This window comes from Pezoporus flaviventris, unplaced genomic scaffold, assembly GCF_033815535.1.
Source record: "Pezoporus flaviventris isolate CSIRO_AGI_PZ_B2104156 unplaced genomic scaffold, CSIRO_AGI_Pfla_v1 ptg000213l, whole genome shotgun sequence".
NCBI classification, from domain to species: Eukaryota; Metazoa; Chordata; class Aves; order Psittaciformes; family Psittacidae; genus Pezoporus; species Pezoporus flaviventris.
In genome coordinates this window covers 8,075,330-8,097,500 of record NW_026892761.1, presented here as the reverse complement: position 1 = coordinate 8,097,500, position 22,171 = coordinate 8,075,330, and the positions used below count along the sequence as shown (strand labels likewise).

Sequence of the window (22,171 nt, the reverse complement as noted above, 5' to 3'; positions counted from 1 at the left end):
CCACTCACACCGACAGGCTGCCTGTGCCTGCCTGCAAGCAGCACCATGGTGCCCCACTGCAGCACAACCTCCCCACATGTGCATGCAGATCGTGACAACCAGATGTTTACATAGAGCAAACCAATAGTGGAATTTCTTCTCGCCTTATCATGGACCTCAGGCCTTTGCTTTAGAAGAACTTCCCACTTACGTCTTATGGTGCATTTTTACCTAATTGGCCAAGAGAGAAGAAATTAAATGCAACAGAAAACAGTGCTTCTGAATGAAGTTACAATTTTTGAAGCCACAATTTCTATATTTCTCTTGCCCTTACCTATGCTTTATATGGCAAAGAGTCACAGAACAGATGCAGCTGCTAAACTAGGTGGTTTAGTAAATGAAGTCAACTTCTGCAAAGAAAAGCAGTAGGAAGTTACAGGACATGACTGAATTAACTTCAGAAGCCAAGTGAAGTTTTGAGTCATTGCTGACTCAGGTAAAATTCCAATTTAATACAACACCTCTAAAATGTAACCTTGTTTAGATAAGTCAACAATAATCAACCAGCCAAATATACTCAGAAGAGAAAGGGAAATTCTGAGTAAGAGTACAAAAATGAATCATTATTCTGATAATGGTTATTATTTTTGCAGATGAATCTGAAAGCTCTCAGGACTCAATTAAGTTACCACTGCCAATAAAGACAAAAAGCAAAATCAGAGCAGATACTTTCTGCCTAGGCATCATGGTGATGGGCACATTAGAAATGAGGTAGATTAGATAGATGAACTAGACAGATACATCTAACTGTCTTCCAGTGCACTCATTTGTTTGACAGACTGGAAAATGCCAACATTCCTGGGATTAAATGAAAATAGAAAATTGCATTTTCAATGTGAAGTATACACAGAACTTTACTATGTCAGTTTTCCTTGGTTAAAATAAACCAGGGCCCAACCTCGTCCTCCCAGACTGACCCAAAGCACAGTAAGATAAATGAAACAGTAACCAAGATGCAGCCAACTGAAAGCCTTTGTGTTGCTACCCTTCTACCCATGATATTAGTGGAGTGATAACAACCTGCACATACTTTGATACATTAATTTTTCCTGAGATAAACACCACCAAAGATGCTAAATAGCCCATCTTGCATTGCTGGTTTGATATCGTTTTTCTTTTCTTCATTACTTCCATCTACTTTACCTTTATGAGCTGCTCAAACAATTTTTGTACTGTGGTGCCTTTTCCCCCCACTTTGTTCTTCAAGACAGTAAAAGTAAACAAATATCTTGGAGATAAAAAATAAAGAACAACAATAACTGGAGTGATTCTCCCCAGAGGTTTCTGGTCTAGGCTGCAGATGTATCGGTGTGGCTTTTGCTTTGGCACACATAAAAACACATGCATACGCAACAACACACGGTTAGCACTTGTGTTCACATTTGACAGCTCTCTATTTTTCCCTAGCACCAGAAACTGCACTAGAGCTGCACTTGCACTCTGCACAAGTACAGAGGTAGATTTGGCAGTATGCAATTTGGCAATTTCAGAGCCAGATCCTGCTCTTGCCCACTCCAGCTTTGACACAAGTGCCGGCTGCAGCCCGAGGAGCTGTGCGACAGCCCAGTGGTGTTGGGGAGAACAGAATCCAGCTCCTTGTGACAGTTTTCCCCACACAATACCACAATCAGCCAAACACATTTGTAATCTACTGCAGTTGGTGTTTCTATAATTGATAGAGATATAAAAGCCCTTTTTGCTAAAGTTGTACTTTTGTATTTTTTTTTCCTTGGGGGAGTTGTGAGAAAGCAGCTACAAAAAGCAAGCTTTAAATCTCAGATAATGTAGCTCCCTTTAGAATCCCAAGCTTAAAGCAAGTAGTTGTGAGTTTTAGCAATGCAAAAAAAAAGAGAGCTAAAAACAAACATTTATTTCACTTGACATAGCAAAACAGTGGATTAAAAAGTTAAATCAATGCACCGTCTGAATGGTTCCTGCTGTAGCTGCAATTTCAAATGAAATAAGAATGTTATAAAAACTCGCGCATATTAGGCACATTTGGAAATGTCTCCTTGTAACTGTTCTTTAAGTGTTCTGTCTATGAGCACTAACAGGTCACTGCACAGGAAATGCAAAAATATGTTACGTTTTAATCAGGGAATATAAAACACTCTCTAGAATGTTACATTGCCCTTGGGAATGTGTAGTAAGTAGAACTTTTACAAAGTCCAGGTCACTCTCCCCATTACATCACTGTAAAAAAAAATACAAATTATTAGGTTAAATTATATAGACGACGTATTAGAACTTTCCCAGTTGTAGGATGATGTCTAAGAGATGCTTATTTCCTTGGAGGAATTCATAATCACTCCCGTGTTCCCCTGCACATACTTTGTATATTGAAAATAGTGCATTTTAACAGAATCAAAATGTTTCCAAACAATTATAATGGAAGAGGGCAAATACAAAAATCAGACTGTTTGTATGCTCACTCTACCAAAAAATTTCAGCACTTCACCCTAACACACAGACACACATTGAAAACCTGCCTGGCTATACCTCATAGGTGATAAAAAAATGAAAAAAGGGATTTTAGCAGAGATGTTTGGGAATGATTAAGGTAAAATATCCCTAATCCAAACAAGTGGAAACCCAGATGTCGATGGCATCATTAACATCCCTTTGCCCCCACGCAAATATTTCTCCACATGATTTACCTCTGTTTAACTGAAATCACAAGTTTATAAAATCTCTGGTAAGTTCACAGAAACAGCAAAAAGTAATGCAAGGGTGACTGGTTTTGAGATCAACATTCTCAGGATTTTAGTTATTTAATGTACAAATTTTGGAGGTGACACAAAACTCTGTAATATTCTGAATGCAACCTCCTCTGCTCTTGCTGATCCTCAGTCAAGTTTTGTCACTGACTTCGGAGAAAAATATTCAATGTCTATGAAAGATCTCCCACAGGGAAGTAAAATTAAAAGGACATGAAATGAAATAAATAAAAAAAATAATAAAATTAATAAAAAATAAAAATAAAATCCCCTGCCCCAAGTGAAAATCTACGTCAGAGTCACAAGGGCCCAGCGCTTGCTGAAGCAAATGGCAGTTACACAGCGACATAGGGCTCAGCCCTTTGCAATTTGCATGTTGCAGCATGAGATCTTAGGCTAACAGGCCCTTTTTATCTAAACAGATACCTGTGGTTGAAACTCCTGGCATTATTCTTTGTACTTTCTCCTGAGCTGCTTGCTTTTATACGACAGCTACTTAACTGCCAGTAACTTCCACACTTTGTTCCAGCCTACCGGAGGCAGTGGGCACCCACCAGCCCTGCGCCAGCCCAGCCACTGACCAGGCAGCTCCAGCAGCACAACACAACAATATGCAACTGCCCCATATATATTCTTATTGCTATAGGTTGTGTATGGTTTAAACAAACCTCTCAGCGTGCTGCCTGAACTCTTCAATACCTCTGTTTAGCTCTCGCCAGTGAAGGTGTGGCCCTGACCCTCGCTGCCCCCACATCTCCTCCGGACTCCTAGCAGGGGATCGGGATTTTCCTTGTTTCGACGGTTCCTCCGTGAATTGCCTGCACAATTCCTCAGGTATGAGACATCACCACCACCATTTAACACATGGGGGGCACAGCTCCGGCAAATTTTAGGTGAGTTTTTGTCCTTTCTCCACACAAAAGGGCTGCGGGGCTCAGCGGCCACCTCAGCACACCCTCAGCTAGCGGCTCCTCACGCTCCACAGTCCCACTGCACACCCGCAGATGCAGACAGCACCTTTCCTCCCAGCGGAGGCAGATTAACTTCCGGCACACATCCATCCCTGGCCTGCCGTGAAGCCAGGGCCTGGCCAGGCTTTCCAAAAGCAAGCAGAGGACAGCCTGGAACCGCACGTGTGGAACCGCACTTATTTCCACAAAGGTCTTAATCTAGACAGAAACTGCTGGATGAATTCACTGCAAGAGCTAATACTGAATACCATGCTCTACTCTGACCAGGCAAAAGAGTCAATTATACATTTTTACCACCATTTCCTACAGATATTTGTTAAGTTTATACTCTTTGCTCCTGTCTTTACTCCTGCTTGTCTATGCCCTGCTTCCTAAGTTTCCCTGCTTCCCATGTCAGGGCCTGGGCCCCAGCTGAACACATAACACAGACCATTTCCTCATTCTCCTTCGACTGCTCAAACCCATCGGTGTCCCTGCAGCAGGGAAAGAAATTGTCCTACTTATCCCCAGCTAAAACGTATTTTAAGGGAATGTAATTGAAAAAGATGAACTGAGAACAGAGCATGCGTGGTGGGGATGGCACGTTGGGGAATGCTGTGTCACCTTCTAAAAATTCTTCGGCAATGCAACTTTTAGAGTTTATAAGTCAGACAAATATGGGTGGATTTTCTCAGGGAAAGCAGAAGACATCTCTGAGAAATGTTCACGTCACTGCCAGAAAGCACAGTGGTCCCACAGCTTTGAAATAAACTCTGATGTATGTCTTCTAATTTTCTGCCAAATAACATCCTACCCTAAATTACAGGAAGAACATTTTAAGAAGGAAAACACAGATTTTGATAGTGGAAATGGAGCAGCTTAGAACTGGAAACATGAGAATCAGTGGAAATCAAACGTCTCAACAGAAAACCCCAAACAATCTGGACTGTAGGAACTGTTGCGCCCATAACACAGATGTTATTGTTGACATGTCCAGGCTATGCAGTGCTCCAGCATCCACACAACACTGCTCTAAAGTCCTCTGCTGGCTTTTTGCTCTTTTCAAGATCTTTCCTGTTATTTTTCACCCTTTTCGTTATCACACAGCTGAGCTTTTAGCACATTAAAAGGCTGCCAGGCAGGTGAAGGCACTGAGCCCTGTGCAGCTATGTTGGCTACTTGTTCTGCCCCATCCACAGCATGTTGCCCCTCCAGTTCAAACAACACATTCGCCTAGAGGGATCATCAGACAAAACCAACAAAATAAATCTATAATTCTGAACACAGAAAAGGTTGATGGCTTGCTCTGTGTTATTTGAGCTGTTTTTTTTTCTCATGCACAAGTGAGACAATAACCAGCTGAGGCTATGCAACCCAGGTCTGAGTTCCTGATTCAGGCAGGCAAAGGGGCTCTTGACTGTAAATTTCAGCACAGACTTAAAAATTGTTAGAAACTCCTTTTTAATCATCAAATATTCAGCTGCTCATTACTGATATGTGCTTTAATGATGTCCCCTTAAATTTTGGGATAGTTTTAAAAATCCAGTTTCCTCAAGTTCAGTACAAAATCCAGGGCTGTGAAATGGGGCCCCATAATTTTGTTCAAAGGCTTTTTCAATTGTAAGGTATGTTTGAAATATGAAATTTAAGGAGTTTGCTATGTCAGGTGACGTTTTGTTAGCTTTTGACAAGGGAAAATATTTAATACCCTCATTTTTTTCCCTGCTCTGAATATTAGTTTAATTGTCACAAATAATTAAACACTTATGAGTAAAAGACATCTTCAGACATTTTGACAATACATATTAAGAGACACTTTAAGGGAAATCTGCACTGATCGGCTTTTATTTGTTATGCTAAACGATGATGCATCCTGATTGCATTTGTTCCTTACTTGTGTGTGCAACAGGAGATGTACTGTGAATGATCTGTAAGGAATAAAATGACAGTATTTGACAGGCTAGGAAATGTCTGGGCAAGGATACAGGATAAGGAACCCTAAAAGGGCATTGCTTATGAAAGGGCAATGGGACAGAGACTATCCTTTCATTCTAAGGCACCAACAACTAAATTACAGTTAATAACAATAAGAAATAAATATAAATTACACATACAAGGATCAAGCTCAAGGACTTCGGACCACTAAAAATATATATTATTATATCAATTATCAAAGAGAGACAAATTCCCATCCTGGGAATTTGCATACGAACTCTAATAACCTACTATTCAGAAATAGAGGCAAGCATTAATTTCCACATGAAAAGGAGCCACGGGAGAGCATCCCAAGTCCCCAGCTCCAGAGGAGAAAGCCCTACCTGGTGATTCAGCACCAAACGATCTGGCCTCTGTTCCAGAGGGTAGCAGGTGGTCTCCCAGGTATGGCAGATTAGCCCTATATTACCTAAGATTTATTCTGAGCTCTTGTCAATGTAATGGCTGAAACAACCATTCCTGAAAGGTAATACAGTGTGAAAATAAACATAAACAATCCTTAATGAATCCATAGGCTATTACATGCAGCATATTTCTTCAAGGGGCAATACATACATCTCCACTTTAGAAAAACAACACTGCCCTTGATTGAGGCTTTACAATTCCAGTTTACACAAGAGAGAGGCCTGAGGAAGGTCCATGGGAACTGCTTGGTGCTAAAAGCTTTTGAAAACTCAGGTCTTTCTTTAGATGCCCATATGAGGATTTAGACCCTTTAGGACCTGACTTACGAAAGTTAGAGCCTCAAACTCTATTAGCAGAGATTTCCAAGCACCAGGGAAGGTGAAGAAAAAATGCATTCATCCTGTTTAGCTACAATTAAATCAGTTTCTTCATATTTCTCAGGGCCACGCATTATATATTCTCAGAAGTACAAAAGCAAGATCCCAGGTCTGAGAAAGAAATGTAGAACAATATACAGGGGGAAAAGTAACTGACCAAAAATGCATCTAAAGATAATTTAAGGAAGGTAAAAGACTTAAAATTATTCTGCCTAAAACTCCTGCCTAGTAAAGCTCACTTGGCTTGTTAACAGAGTTAACACAGCTCTCTTTCTCTGACTGAGTCCTCCCATTTTTGGGAGCTCCTGGACACAATCAAAGTGCTGCTTTGCCATAGGGAGTTGCACAGAAAGGATAAAAATGCCTTTCCAGCCCCATTCAGGGCCGATTCCCTGGTGTCCCAGCTGGGCTACTCCCTCTTCTCACCCCAGCAGCAGACATGTGGATGCCTTGAGCCTCCAGCCCGGCTTTCTCTCCTGGAAGTGTACCTATAGTAAAAATGTGACCTAGCACCTTGAGGAGGTAATGAGGAGCAAGTGCTGTTTTACCTTGAGGAAAACAGTTAAAATCTCCTGTATTCAATTTGCTTTTCTGTAAAATGGGGAAAAAAATATTCGACTTCACTGGCATTATTCTGAGGAGTAGATAGCATTAGTAGGAAACCCTTGGAAGAAAGGTGTTAAGTGTGAGAAATGTTACTCCACTTCCTAACAAAGCACGTACATATGAGCAGGGACCACACAGCTAATCAAAAGCACTAGAAAGCTTTTAATATTTTTAGCATTTAATGCTACAGATGATCAATACAACTACTTAGCTTCTTCCTCCTTTCACATGTTAAATGTTTCACATGCTACTTGTACTGTGCTTATGTATGTTACGACATGGCTGAAAAACACATTAAAAATATTTTTTGGCACACCAATACACCAGGTAGCATGGGGTTGTTTTTTTGATACAAACTGAGCATCACGAAAAGATCCAGCTCTTGTGTGTGAAGTTCACTCATGCTGCAGGAAGTAAATGAGTTCTTCCTCTATGTACAAAGAAAATTGCAGGCCTTATGAATTGTGCTGGTGATTCCCAGTGTAATTCAGATGAAATTATTTGTATATGGAAAATTCAGAGTAAAATCTTTCTACCAAAAAAAGATTATTTCCATTCAAGTAAACGATAAGTGATAGAAACAGACTTGCTGTCTGCACATACCAAACTGCACCAATGTGCAGGTTTTCATTCCGATCTCCTGTATGCAGAGTTCCAATAGAAAAAAATCTTTATTATCAAGGTATTGCAGATAATTTAATTTTTTTCATTAAAAACAAGAACTGCGCTGCTTCTTTTCAATAGAAATTCTGCACTGATTCCACATAACAGACCAAATATCGCTTCAGCAAAGCTGCTCTGGGAATATGTAACAGCATTTTTTAAGTTATGAAAGCAATATTGAAAGAGATTTACTACAATTTAAGATAAGTGGGTCTTAATTTTATATGAACATAGAGACTTAAAAAGCAACCAGAAAGAGTTCCGATTACATTGTGCTGGAATATTAGGCCTTGTGCAAAATTGCTCCTTTTCCCTTATACATGCATAAAACCAAGCACAACAGGCTTTCCAATTAAATGAGTCTTTTGAGAGAGATGCAGGAAGAGCCAGAAAGCGCCTTAAAACTTTATTGCTTTTTATCTTTGTCAGGTAGGGATGTGTATGTATTAAAAACAACCTGTTCTTTCCAGTACACAGTCCTTCCTCAAAGATTTTTCTTCCTGTTTGACCTACTAATATTAAAGGTTTCCCAAAACAGGAATGGAAGGATTGATGTGGGTTAGTTTTTCCCATATACTCAGTAGTTTTGCTTTTCTGTAGGCATCTCGAGCTAAGGATGCTTCCACAGTCTCTTTAGCATTGTGAGTAACTTTAATGAGCCTCAGTATCATTAGATGATAGCAGTTCACAGAACACAGGGAGAAAAGATACAGAAAGGACTAAGATACAGCTATAATAGATACAAGCCATGGAGATGAAAGAAAGAAGTCAGCATCTCATTTGCATTAATACAATAAAAATACAGCATTAATGTTGCTAGTTGCAAATTTTTTTTCAATAAAGTTGAGCCTGATTACATCTGAAAAAAGGTTGGCTGTGCATTCGTTGTAGGTCCTGCAAGTGTCTAGACTTTAAAGAACAGTTACTGGCTATTAACTTTCTCAATCTAATTGACACTAAAAACAATCTCCACAAAACTTCAATTGAAAGCCACTCCTCAAGAACCGATGGTCTGATCTCTCACAACTGCTTTGTTTATAGCAAAACAAATCCAGAGCTACTATTCACATAACTCCACTCCATCGTTATATTATGGATTTTGTTTACTGGTATTATGTGTGTGTACAGATATAATTATATACGCAGACACACACACCAGTTCATCATTACAATCAGTCAAAAGCAATATTGCCAACCTTGTTTATTCAAAAATCACAAGGCACCACCTCAGAAATTGTGAGACCTGAAAATTATGAGATGATACAGTCACTTTGAGAATTATGGCATTTTTTTTCTGGCATAAGAATTTTTAGGCTGAATGTTTCCAAGCTCCTTAGTTCTCCACAGTATGGTGTTTAAAATAATTTTTCCTTTTAAAATGCATATTGGGTGCTTATACAATCACCAGACTCCAAGACCTGGAGGTTTAAAGAAAATAAACACTAGCAAAGGACTTTCAGTGGACACAACTCCTAACATCACAGGAATTTTAACATTTAGGCAAATATTAGTGGAATAATCAAAAACTACTCTGAAAAACAGGGCTTTCCAGCTTCTGTCAATAAGAATGGTGCATCCCTCTCCCAAGCAGGCACTTGTCTCCTTTTTGCAGGTATGTGTGCATACATATGTGTATGTATGTGTGCATACCTGAAGAGGATCTGTTTCAAATACATTTAGTACTGTTTGTTCTATTTAACTGTGGAATTTTACCAATACTTGGGACTATCGGGCTCTGCATGTTATAAACTCTGTATTTTCCACAATCAAATCCTGTCATTTTGAAGCTATTGTTGTGACTTTCTTGTTCCTAGGGTAAAAGGGGAAAACATTTCTTTTAGGGAAACAAAGATTCTCTTCATTTTTCTAAATGAAACACTTAATGCAACACTTAGATCATAAGACCAGTTTTTCCACTTCTTTTTGCCTGAAAAAACCTCACAAGGTAACAGATGAAAAGCCAGCAACAGTTAAGAGGGATGTGTAAATCTAATGGGAAACAGTGTGCTTCTATGATGCGTTTCTCCTTGAAACCTTAAAAAATACACGGTTCGCTGTCAAGAATTTCTCAGTTGCAAGAGCCGTTATTAAAACATGGTAAAAATTACTCGGTGCCAAGATCCAACAGTCTCAAGGGAGAGGTCACCTTAATAAGAAAGAACTGGTTTTAGTCCCTAAAACTACATGGAACTTTAGGATTCCAATTTGCAAAACCATCTTCATGCATTTACTTGAGAGCTGCTGCTCTTGTGCACATTAACACTGCCAGTTAAAAAGGATTCCTTAAAAGACTGTATCATCTGCCGGTACCAAGAAAGTGTGCAATAATTAACACAGAGAATGGAAACATGTTTGAGAAGTCAGGCTAGCCCAGCAAGCAAAATATCTCAGTCACACAGGCTTCAGAAAAGAATAGCATACAACCACTAGTAACACAAGTTACAAGCAGAATTCTCCCTAGATTTAAAACTTAATGACAGAATCTGGTCCCTCTTCAGAGGCAAAACATTAGTGAAGAAACATGTATATTTAATTTTGTAGCTAAACAGCCCAGTCCTACATAGACAGTCTTTACACAGGCCAGTTACCCACTGAAGCAAAGTGCTGAGTAAGAGCCGCAGAACAGGACCCACTCTCATGTAAATTATTGTAATTAAATAGGTAATGAAAAATCACTGCTCTTGCACAAATGAAATATAAGACTTCAGCTGAGAATGTAATGTGTTTGCAGTTGACTCCTATATCAGGTTCGGAGACAGATGAAAATGTCTCTGCTTTCATGAGTATGCTTTAAAGGTAAAACTTCTCAAATATTTTCATTTTGAAGACAAAGGCTTATTTTAGCAGTAAAATCAATAGGATCCCCCTTTTTTAAGGGATAATATGGTACACATATGTCTCAACCCGAGAGGCATTAAATGGAATATGAAAAATTTTACCGTGCATTTGCTAATACGTCATCCAGTAGAAGAGCCAGGCCTTATTCTCCCCTCCACTAGCTGACATGATATTTTTTTTACATTTGAGCTCTTAAGATCTGCACAATAGCTTAACACAATAAGTGTTTAGCCTCTGGTTCCAACTGTAATTGATAGAGTACAGTTCCATTCCCTCTGCTGCTGCTAAGTTGGGAATTGCAGCCACAGCAACTGACAGCTTTTTTTTTCCCGCAAGTCTGGAGTTGCTCTCTGGGAGTGATGTCCTCATCGGGATGGGAAGTTAAATCACAGGAGAAAAGCTCACCCTGGCTCTGTGCTACAGAGGAACTACAGGGACCTCTTCTAGGGGAAACAGTTGCGTGAGGCGGGTGCTACTAATGAGAGGGAAAATCAGGAGAAGCAAGCTCCGGGAAGAAATACCAAAATCCTGTCGTTTTGAAGAAAATGAGCTTTTCAATTAGAGAGCACAGAAGAGGGAGCGCATTTATGCAAAAGAATTTCTGACAATGAACATGTTTTTAAAAGTGCTATAAAATTGTGTCATTTACTGATGGAAATATCTTTTCTTTCACAGTCACAGGGGCTGAACTCTTGGCGAGTCCCACTCTTTATATAGTGATAATACACTGTGTTTTGATATGTGAGAGTAAAACTGAAATAGGGAAACAGTAACTAAAATGAATGTGATTTCAAATTGCCCTTTTCAGGCCAGAGTTTTAACATGGGGAAAAAATTACATAGCAACTTTGGACTTAGTAGCCGATTACAGAACTTATGCGCAGATAGCGACTTATTTTGGTGCCTCTTTAGTTGTAAAAGTATATTTTGGAATATATTTAATTAACCAGGATTTACAGACTCCTCTTATTTGTGAACACCTTGGCTTTTCTGTCATCTGTCAGCACTGTGATGTGCACAGTAACTGAAAGGTTCTGAGGCACGAGCTATTTAGGTGGTTTTGATGTGCACTTGCTTTTCTAGAGGATGGTTAAACAAAACAGCGCTGCCATTTCTACATTTTCACTCAGTACTGCTTGCTTGAAACCTGCTTCTATTGCCCCTATAATTAAAGGATACAAGTAATACTCGAAAAGCCACAGCACTCTTGGTTATTTATACATATATATATCGTTTAATCACAGAAATATACATATGAGACCTAGCTGGTCATTCACTGTGCTCACTTTCTAAAGATGTTTCTGTTTTAAATAACCTTTTTACTACTAAGGTGCAAACTGCAGCTGTAAAGAACTGACTGCTAACCGTCCTCTGCTTGCTGCTCTACAAGGACTCTTCCTTCCAACAACAAAACTGTGTTATTCTACAGCTCCAATAAACAAAATACATGTGACTGATATCTGACTGATAGCTGTACTTTTCCTGAGCTTTGGTCCTCAGATAGCCTACTGGAGCTGAGAGAGAAAGAAAAGAAATACAAAATTGCAGCCAGAAAAGGTGTTAAGTTCAGATTCCTCTTTCCAGGGTTTAAAAAAGCAAACTAGCAATTCATGATCACAAAATAAAATATGCACATTTAAACAAGCTGCAGGGGAAAGGAGAGTTTAATCCAGTGAAATTGTGTTTGAAAGCTATTTCATACCCCTAGGAATAAAATCTGAATAGCAATTCTGCTTTGCTCCCACCCTTTTTCCATCCTTCTGTTAATATATTACCATTTGTTATGGAATCGTTACAAGACTTCCACCCCAGAGGTGGCTGCATTTCATTGAAGGATGAAGTACTTTCTGGGCCTAAGTCTCTTCTTACTCGCAGGAGCAGACAGTACTCACTGCAACTGCATTGATGCTGCTAGTAAAGCTATTTTTGATTTGCACCTGAGCAAGAGGAGAATTAGGCCCAGAGGTTGTAAAGCCCTTCTGCTGAAAGCTACAGCACAAATGGGTTGTTTATTGTAAACAGAAGCATGATACTAAAGCAGGCACTGATATAAAGAGCTGGAACTATCTGCTTCAAGAATTACCGAAATGGAAATGACGATCTCAAAAAGGAATGACGATTCAGAAAAGATTCGGCCCTGGAAAGATCAAAATGCATTCGACATAGTTTTGGTGTTGATGTGAAACAAAGTGTCTTTAAAAGTGTAATTTGAGATCAAAAATCCCCATCATGGAACATAAATAGTGCCCCATTTATCCAATTACACTACCTTGTTTCATTACAATGGTCGGTAATATATTTCTTAGGAATACACGGCTTAAAATTAATAATAGAAAAGGACAAAATTGCCATGTATATTTCTCTAGACAGATTTTCATCTAGCAGCAGGACTTCACTTCTGATTCACTCGCTGGTTCTGTCTAACCTTTACATTATTCATTAATCAAACTAGAAACCTGCTTTCAAAGTCAGTGCATGGTAGTAATTATTTACAGTTGTGCATAGTATTTAATTTTAAGCAATGACAAAAGCAGGCATGTCCAGAATCATAAGGCTTATCATTTTTCTTCTGTTAGAGGTGAACTATCTAAAGAAGCTAAAAGTTGCAAACTTCTCTTCAATATCTCTGCTGCCATCAAGACAGAATGCATTGCAACTGATATGTTTGAACTTGTTCAACTAAAAATAAATAAAAGTGAAAATTAAGTAATATATAATGTATTAACTCCTTTAAATAAAAGGAATAAGGAGCTTTGCTATCAGCTCTGATGAGCAACTCATTTCTTATTGTACAGTCTGTCTACTGTCACTTCGAGGTATCTTTCACTATAGAAAACAGAACCTCAGTACTATCCCTGAAAATGAAAGTCAGTTTTAAGAACTAGATACAACAGGCACGTCTACTATTTGAGACCACCCCACCCCCCCAACACACGAAAGCAACTTCAAAGCAGAACTATAGCAAATGTATAAATCTACTTCAGATCAGTTATGCTGGTTGAAACTGGACTGCATTTGCAGTTTTTTGCTCACCTGAAACAACATTGATCTGAGGACAAATATAATCAAAGAAATGCACCACTGAAGATCAATGCACATTTTATACTGAGAATTAGGGAGGGGGAATGTAATTGTGGCCATTCAAATTTCTCCCTCATCATTAAGATTCTCAAAAATACTGTGGCATTCTGGATAAAAACATATCTTACTGTCCTCTCAGCAGGGAAATCCCGGGAAACAACAGCATGGGCTTTGCTCGCAAAAATTTACTTACTCTGTAGTCTACGCCTCTAAAAAGAACAGGGTCCCCCTTGTACAAAAAGATACTACATGCATTGCACGTGAAAATTCTACTTTGAAAGCAAAATAAAATGCTCTTGACAGAGAGAAAAAAAGGAGCAATTCTAGCACTGTCACTGTGATGATCAGCATCCATGAAAAAAATTGCTATTTATCCTGCAAGTTGAGAATGTTAATGCCTTATTCAGCTATAACCTCTTTGTGAATAAAACAATAATAGCAACCCATCAGGGAATATATGTGTGTGCATATATATATATATATGCATTTCTAGCTCAACTATTATTTATGGTTCAAGGGGATCTTTGCTGCCAAGAATCATATGAGCAACCTGCATAGGTACATTCATTGGTCACGTCCCAAAAGGCACTGCCTGCACACCACTGTCCTACACCTACGTGAACACGGCAAAATAGGCAAGTTTATAAAAGTTACGCGTGTCCCAGATTCTCTGAAACATCATTTACCCCGAACAAATCCTGAGCACTACTTTTCAAAGTTTATTCAAGTATGCCACTAAAGTTGTCCATACATTTTGTCCCACACATAATACTCCACACCTAGAAAATATTCGGAAGGGGGAGGAAAAATTAGCAAACCGTTTTTAAACTGAAACCATAAAATATGAGTTTTCTCTAAAGAGCTAATCTGATGAAGAACACAAAGGGGAAAAAAAAAAAGGGGGGGGGGGGGAACCCGCCTACATTAAAAGCCAAACAAGATAATAATTGTGCATGTCTGGCTAAGAGAATCTAGAGGGCAAGCCTTACGTCATTGGCACTTGGGTTACCATGGTGAGTGATTTATTGATATATATCAAGAATGAATAGATCAAAGGCAGCAAGATGACAGGTGATCAATCAAATGTCAAATCAAAGCTGGCAATCAACTGGAAAGCTGATTTTTCAGTGGGTGGGTCTGGCAGAAGAAAAATGAACTTCCATATTGCGCTTCCCAGAAACAAAACCCCACCACACTATTAAAAAAAAAAAAAAAAAAAAGCAATTAAGCAGCCTGAAAGAAAACTCTTTGAAAAGATTTACTATGCAGGCCCACTCATCTTTTTCTTGGCCCCCAAAAGAAGAACTCCCTATAAACGACAAAACAAAACACTTACAAAGTTACAAACTATTTTGTTCTTTAAGAAGAAAAAAATAAAAGCTAAATTGCAAAACCACTTGGCATGTGCAAATATATCAACTCGGCTACAAAACAAAAGAAGGATTTGGTTTGAAAATGCGGATTGTCTTCTAGCAGTCAGAACGTTTCATTTTATTTCCTGTTGCAATTTTCACCACTGATGATCAAAGGCTGAACTTCCCCACCGGGTTCATCAGCAGAGACAGTCCCTGTACTATTTCAGGCAGACACAACGTTCACACACACACACAGACACACACACACACACACACGGCCAGCGCTGCCACCAGAAACACGGCGAAATAAAAGATTAACCGCACCGACCCACTTGGCGAAACACGCTTTTTAAAACCAAAAACCACCGGGAGGGGGGAATTAGAAACGGGGAAAAAAAACCAAACGACGGTAGGGACTGGAGCGGGAAGCAGATGGGAGGCTCGGGAAGGGAGAGGGGCCGGGGGGAAGGGGCGCCGAGTGGAAGAAAGTTGGGGGGAAAAGTTTGGCCGGGGCAGGAGGGGCTCGGGGCGGGAGGCACCGGAGGTACCGGAGGTACCAGCAGCACCGGGGCAGCGGAACGAGCGCTGCGGGAGCGGCGGGCGGCGGAGGGGCCAGCCCGTATCAGAGCAAAGCTCTTGGCAATCGGGACCGAAACTGGCTCCGCGGAGTTAGGAAGGGAAAGGGAGGGGGAGGGGGGATAAATAAATAAAGATCCAGCCCGGAAAAGCAAGGGTGACCCTAAATAATAATAAAGATGGGGGGAAGGATCGGAAGGAGCGGAGAGACAGAGGCTGTGCAGTGGATGGCTTCTCCTTACCTGCAGCCCGTTTGGGTGCTTGCTGTTTCCTCCTTGGCATCGCTCTACTTTCTCCAATCTCACTTCTGTCCCCAGATCCGAGAGCCCTGAGACGCTCCTGAGCCGTGTTCCTCTGCCTCAGCCGCTTCCCTCGGCACCCCCTCAAGCCTCCCCTGCCCCCCTCCTTCCCACTTCACTGATAGGAACCTGTTTGGTTTTTATTTTATTTTAGAGATCTAGGTTTCTTTCTTTCTCTCTCGCTTTTTTTTTTTTTTGGTTGGCTTTTTTCTTTTCTTTTTTTTTTTTTTTTTTAACTGTTGCAACACTTGCTTTGCTTTGATTCAAACATCCAAGCTCAGGAGCAAATGAAAGGCGCCCACAGTGCCAGAGGATGGCAATAAATAAATAACAAAATAGATACGTATATATTAAAAAAGGCAGCTCTGGAAAGACTGTGGGGCTGGCTGCTTCCTCCCTTTCCTCTCCTCTCCTCCTCCTCGCAGAGCTGTATGGCGGAGCGGTGCCCGGGTGTGTGTGTGTGTGTGTGCGTGTGCGCGGAGCGCTGCAGGTTCCGTGCTGTCAGATGCCAGGCGGTGAGTGATATGGGAGAGGACAGGGAGGCTTTGGATGGGAGGAAATCTGCTGTTCACACGCACACACACACTGCACAGGCACACACACGCACACACACACACACGCACACCCGCACACACACACATACACAGGCAGGGCGAGGCGATGCCAGCAAACATCGATCCACCGAGCAAACTGAACATTAACAAACTCCTCCTCCGCGACCCGGTGACAGGACGCGATCCGCTCCGCGCACCGCCACAAGCCGCGCCGTTAAAGAGACAGGGCCCGCGGAGTTCGGCTCCCGAGGGAGGCGCTGCCGGGAGCGCCGACGGCTGGGAGCTGGGGGGAGCCGCGACGGGGCGGCCCCGAGCGGGGTGATTTGGGGTGGGGGGGGGTCAGCGCCCCTCGCCCTGCGTCACTGCAGATTTAACAAGCGGATAACGGGGATCTACGGCGGGGCGGGCGGGTGGCGGGGACCGCGGAGGGTGCTCCCCCCGTGCGGCGGCACCACCGGCTGGCGAGCGCTGCTCCGGGACCGTGTGCCCGCGAGGAGCTGGAGCTGGGGAGCGGAGCGCTTTCCCCGCGGATCTTCCTCCTCCTCCTCGTCCTCCTTCTCCTCCTCACCCGAACGGGCACCCCGCGGTTAGGAGCGGCGTGGCTGGACGTACACGGGAAGTTGGGTGAAGTTCAGGTGAAGCGCAGGGCTGCAGTAGGGAGCGCCTGCACGCCAATGGCCCGGCAGAGCGGGGTCGGCCCGGCAGAGCGGGGTCAGCCCGACCGGGACAAGCCCCCGCAGCTCCCCGACTTTCCCCCGGCACCTGGATCAGGGGGAATCGGGAACTTCCATCGAGTGCTGCTGCACCCTCCTGGTAACCCAGAGCGAGGTCTCGTCCCACTACACCGGCTGTCTCGTCCTTCCAGAGAGGCCAACAAGCGGCCAGCCCAAAGAGGGAGACGGGACATGGGAACTCTGAGCAGCGTTGTTCCACAAGAGACAGGGAGATAACTTCCCTGCCCCATTTATTCATTTCGGTTTATTCCCCACGACTGCTGTTAACACCTTGAGGGTTTAAAAGCGATTTGGGGCTGAAAAGATGGATTAATTTCTATATATTCAACTACAGTTTGTGTAAGACCTCTTAAAAGTGGATGCTGCAATACTCCATAGCCCAGTCCCAGAGTTTGCTATGAAACCAAGTTCTTAGACACTTTTTCTGTTTTGGCATTTGTATCTTTCTAATGGAACTCTTGGGTTTAATAGGAATCATTTGCAATCCTCTAAAATCAGTGTTCAACCAGGCTCTGTTACAAAGTACCAGTGAGAGCTGCTGTGTTGTAGCCGGTGGCATTGGAGATTCGCAGTCGCCCTGCTCAGGCAGGGAATGAGTTTCCACGGGAAGACCCCTAAGTGACCTTTATATTTAGCAGTCTAATAGGAGATCGTGTTTATGAAAGTGTCCACCTAACTGATTTCACTTAAATTGTTTGATAGGTTTGCCTGTACGAACTCTAGCAATTTTTGCAAGCAATTTGAAAGTATTTATTGGTGCAAGCAAATGCTTAGTTTGAAAGATAAAATAGGATAACAGTACTATAAAATGCGCATTTTTCCACTTCTGCCTAGCATAACTCACTCAGAAGTGAACAGCTCTGCTTCAATCAGTCGGAATTGCACAGCTCTCTTCTACCTGCATGCAGCACGTGTAAAATGCAGTTGGTGCACACCAGGGGATTTCTGCTGTGTCCCCAGCTCAGGCAGGGTTAAATGTGGGGCCAAGAGAGGCAACGACATCCACAGCAGTGGGGCAGTTACCCCAGCACTGTGTGAGAAGGGTGACACATTGAGTGTGGCCCTGGCCCTGGATCAGGTAGTTCAGGGGCAGGATGGCAAACCAGGATTTTCTTTTCACATTTCATCTAGCAGTGATTTGTGATTTTGATCCCTTCAGTTTCTGTGTCCTGGTTCCCAAATCAAGCAAATGGAGACGCTTGTAGTTGGTTTTATATTCCCTCTCCTCCCTGGCAGTGCAGAAAGATACTGCACCTCTGATTATGATAGTTTATTTTGAAGGATTGGGTACTAAATGCTGGTTTAACACATGCTTCTTTTACTAACAATTCTCCCAAACCATTGTACAGTATTGTAATGTGCTGGAAAACTAGCAGGCATCAGGGGGGAGAAGGAGGAGGCAAGTGTCAGAGCCCCCTCAGATTTTAACCTTTCCATCTGGTATCTGCTACTCCTGTGCAAGTTGAAAAGATACAAGCTCTAGATGTAAGCGAAGCAGCAATTCAATGTAGTCTGGGATCAGCAAGTAGTGGCTATTGTTCTCCAGAGTCATGGCTTAAATCCAAATGCTACACACTGGGTATGGTATTTGTATCAGTGGCGTTTTCAGTCTCAACATGCAAGATGAGAAAGTCACTGTTTTAAATGGTTACTCCTTTGGGAAGGGGAAATTGAGAAGATGGACTTGTGAGTAGAGCACTAGTGAGATGGCACCCTATCCTCGGTGATAAATGGGAGTATTAACAAGGCTTGGTCGAGAGGAACCCTACAGATTTATGGCTTCCTGTCTCCACCAGCAGATGCCATTATGGCTGACAGAACAGAATGCCTTTCAAGAGGGAACTGGGGTGGGATTATGAAGAAGGGGAAAAAAAAGCAAGCAGAATCTGGTGTCCATTTTTATCCACTGGTCAGAATTTGCTGATAGGTTTGAATAGAGCTGAAACTACACAGCATTTGTGTGCTCCCTGCTTCTGTTATTTATAACTAAGTTGGTGAAGGTCATTTAGCATCTCTTCTAGCACAGGAAGAACCCATAATATTTACCGAAAGCATTTTTGCACAGTTGAAAATTAGAGATAATAAAATGAACAGATAGTACTGGAGGCTTCCTTGGCTTATCCAATGGAATAATCTTGATGGGTGCTTAATGTTTACTTTGGAAACGTAGCAAATGATTCTGAAGCTATATTGAATTTTATCTATTTTTATTGCATTGCAGAATAATATTTCTCTTTCCTGACAAAATGTTATGACCAGTAATAGCAATGGCAGTTATGCATGTTCAAAAAAGAGTAATCAAATCTTGTGCTTCAGGGCATGAGCTGAATTCCCCACTGGGATCCGGGAGGAATTTTCTCCCCCCCCCCCCATCTAGCAATATACAGTCAACCTGGTCTGCTCTTAGAGGTTTTTCAGTTTCTTGGTTAGGTGCAGATTACATGGAACAGGAGTGTGATCGGGGATAGTGAAAATCCTCTATTGTATAGCTTTGGAGTGGTTTGGGTCTGGTTTTTCAAAGTAACGTGTGTGATTCGGTATACATTAAAGTTCACAGATATTTTTGTGCACAATAAAGGGCTGAATATGCTTTGTGTACTTGACTTTGATAACAGTTCCCATCATGAGTAGTCACAGCAAACTCAGCTGTGTTACTTGAAGTGTCTCTTATCTTACTTTTGTTGTCTGTCTGTCTTTCTGTGGCTGCTATGCTGATAATTAAATGGGGTTGGGTTTTATTTTCTTTCCTTTTCTTCTTCTTCCCTTCCACTCCCTGAAGTTATAAACATGTAGGTATATAACTCATAAGGTGAGTTGATGACCCACCCCCCCCACACACACACACTTCACACTTTGCCTATCACTTTAGAGAAGGAAAAAGTAGAAATCCTGACAAGTGCTATAAAAAAAAAAAACAAGCAAAAAAGTTAGGAATTATTTGGGTTTGATAAATGAAAATGTTTCAATATGTAGTAATATTGCCAGCCAATGACATTGTCAGCTTCGGTGTTTACTTCTTATTCAAAATTACTGGCAAAAAATGATTAAAAATAATTGCGATTACAGTGGTTGTAAAAGAATCTTGACAGACAGAGTGAGGATTCCTTACAGAAAAGAGAGCAGCTGGTGAGTGGTCTGGTCAGTCCTCTCTCTGCCCAGTGGTACGATTAACTCTACTTGTTTCCCTTTTGAGGAACATTTGGCCAATGTGATACACATTCAATAGTTCTGGGCAATCTATTCTAGCAGCTTTACCATTAGAAATTTTCCCTACTCTTGAACACTTCATGACTTCATGGAAACCTGTTTCTTTTTATGGTGTTCTCAAATGAAATGGAGAACAGTTTCTTTCCCTCCCCTCCGCCCAGCAGCAATTTTTAATCTGTTTGAAGACTTATGACATCTACTCACCAAACACCCTCGATTTCTTCAGTCATTCCTTGTAGGTCATGTTTTCTGGACCTGGCACCATTTTCATTGTTCCGTGGCTGGACAACATATGTTTTGAAGTGCAGCGCCAAAACCCGGATGCTGTATTGCATTTGAAATCTTCCCAGCACCAAGTGGGATTACGTCACATGTACAACATATGACACTTGTTTATATGTCCCAGTTTGACATATGCCCTTTTTGCAGGAGCACAACATTATTGACTCACGTACAGCTTCTGGTTCACTGTAATGCCAGACTCTTTCTTGTAGAACTGCTTTGTAATCAGTTGTCCCCATCCTATATTTGAACAGCTGATTATGCGTCAGTGACAACTTCGCACTGATTCATCTTGAATTGCATCCTATTTTTTCAGACTTTCTGCATTTTGTCAGGATCATTGTGTGTTACAATGCTGTCTTCAAAGGCTGTTGCTGTTCCCTCTAGCTTGGAACCATCTGCAGATACCTTGCAAAATGTTTTCCACCTTCAAAGATATTAATAGAAGTATTGGATATTGCAAATCCCAGAACCCACTCCAGACGTTATTCCAGCCTGACAATGGGGCCATGAAGTTATAATTTTGGAGTCGGGTTTTCTGACCTTTTCCAGCCAGCTACAGTAATGTCATCTGAAGGACACCCCATAGCTCGCTCATGTGAGACTGATATGTGAGACAGTGGTAGAAGTTAACAGAAGTCAACATATATGACTTCTCTGTTCACAAGGTCTGTCACACTGTCATGGAATGTGATTAGGTAGGTTTGACATAATTTATCCTTAATAATTCCATGTTGCCTGTTACTCATCTCCGAAAGTCTTATTCTAGGTTCTTATGGATAGTTTTGTTTTGGTATTTTTCTATGAACAGAAACCAAGATGATGCAATGGTCCCTTCCCACTCTTCCATCTTAAAGATGTGTTTGCACTAGTCTGAGCCTTCTGGAAACCATTGGTCCTCCAGAAGTTTTCAGGGATGATCCCTGTAGTTCTGAAATTCTTCTAAGATGAGTTTAATGGCCTGACCTTATCTGTGTGTTTTCTGAGTGCTCTTGAAACTCTTTTTCCTACTGTAGCCAGAGCTCCCACCATCCTAATGCTGGTCTTGATTATTTTTTGCAATCTGATCACAGCTGATTCCTGTAGTGAAGATGAAAGTAAAAAAGGCTTTCTTAGGGTGATCTGTCAAAAGCTTTCTCTCTTTGCTGAGTGACAGATGTAATCTTTCCTAGGTCTTTTCCTGTGTAAAGAGGGCACTTACCAAACACTTTCTTCTTATTATGTTCCTCACTAGTTGTATCTCATTTTGTGACTTTATACTTTTCCCCTGTGTGTTCATGGGCATTAAAAGGAACTCTTTTTTTCACATTTTTCACGTTTAGACAAGTATTAATTTGTTCATAGAAGATATATTTCGATTTTTTTTTTTTTTCAAAGTATTCCTTGTCATGCAATACAAAGTCTTTTTCCCTACAAAGGGGTAGAACAGCAGCACTGGGGCAAAATCTGTTTCCTCCCTTTCAGGCATTTCTGTGCACATAGTTCAGTTACTCC

General features: G+C 41.4%; 1 protein-coding gene across 2 annotated transcripts in view; it reads right to left on the bottom strand.

Moving 5' to 3' along the window:
• TSHZ2 (teashirt zinc finger homeobox 2) overlaps positions 1–17,149 on the bottom strand; it is a 228,378-nt gene extending 211,229 nt beyond the window's left edge. For both annotated transcript variants that reach the window (XM_061441810.1, XM_061441811.1), the window contains exon 1: positions 15,844–17,149. In XM_061441810.1, the coding sequence (XP_061297794.1) occupies positions 15,844–15,883 (40 nt within the window). In that variant the 5' untranslated portion in view covers positions 15,884–17,149. The remainder of the gene's footprint in view (positions 1–15,843) is intronic.
• Positions 17,150–22,171: the final 5,022 nt, after the last annotated feature.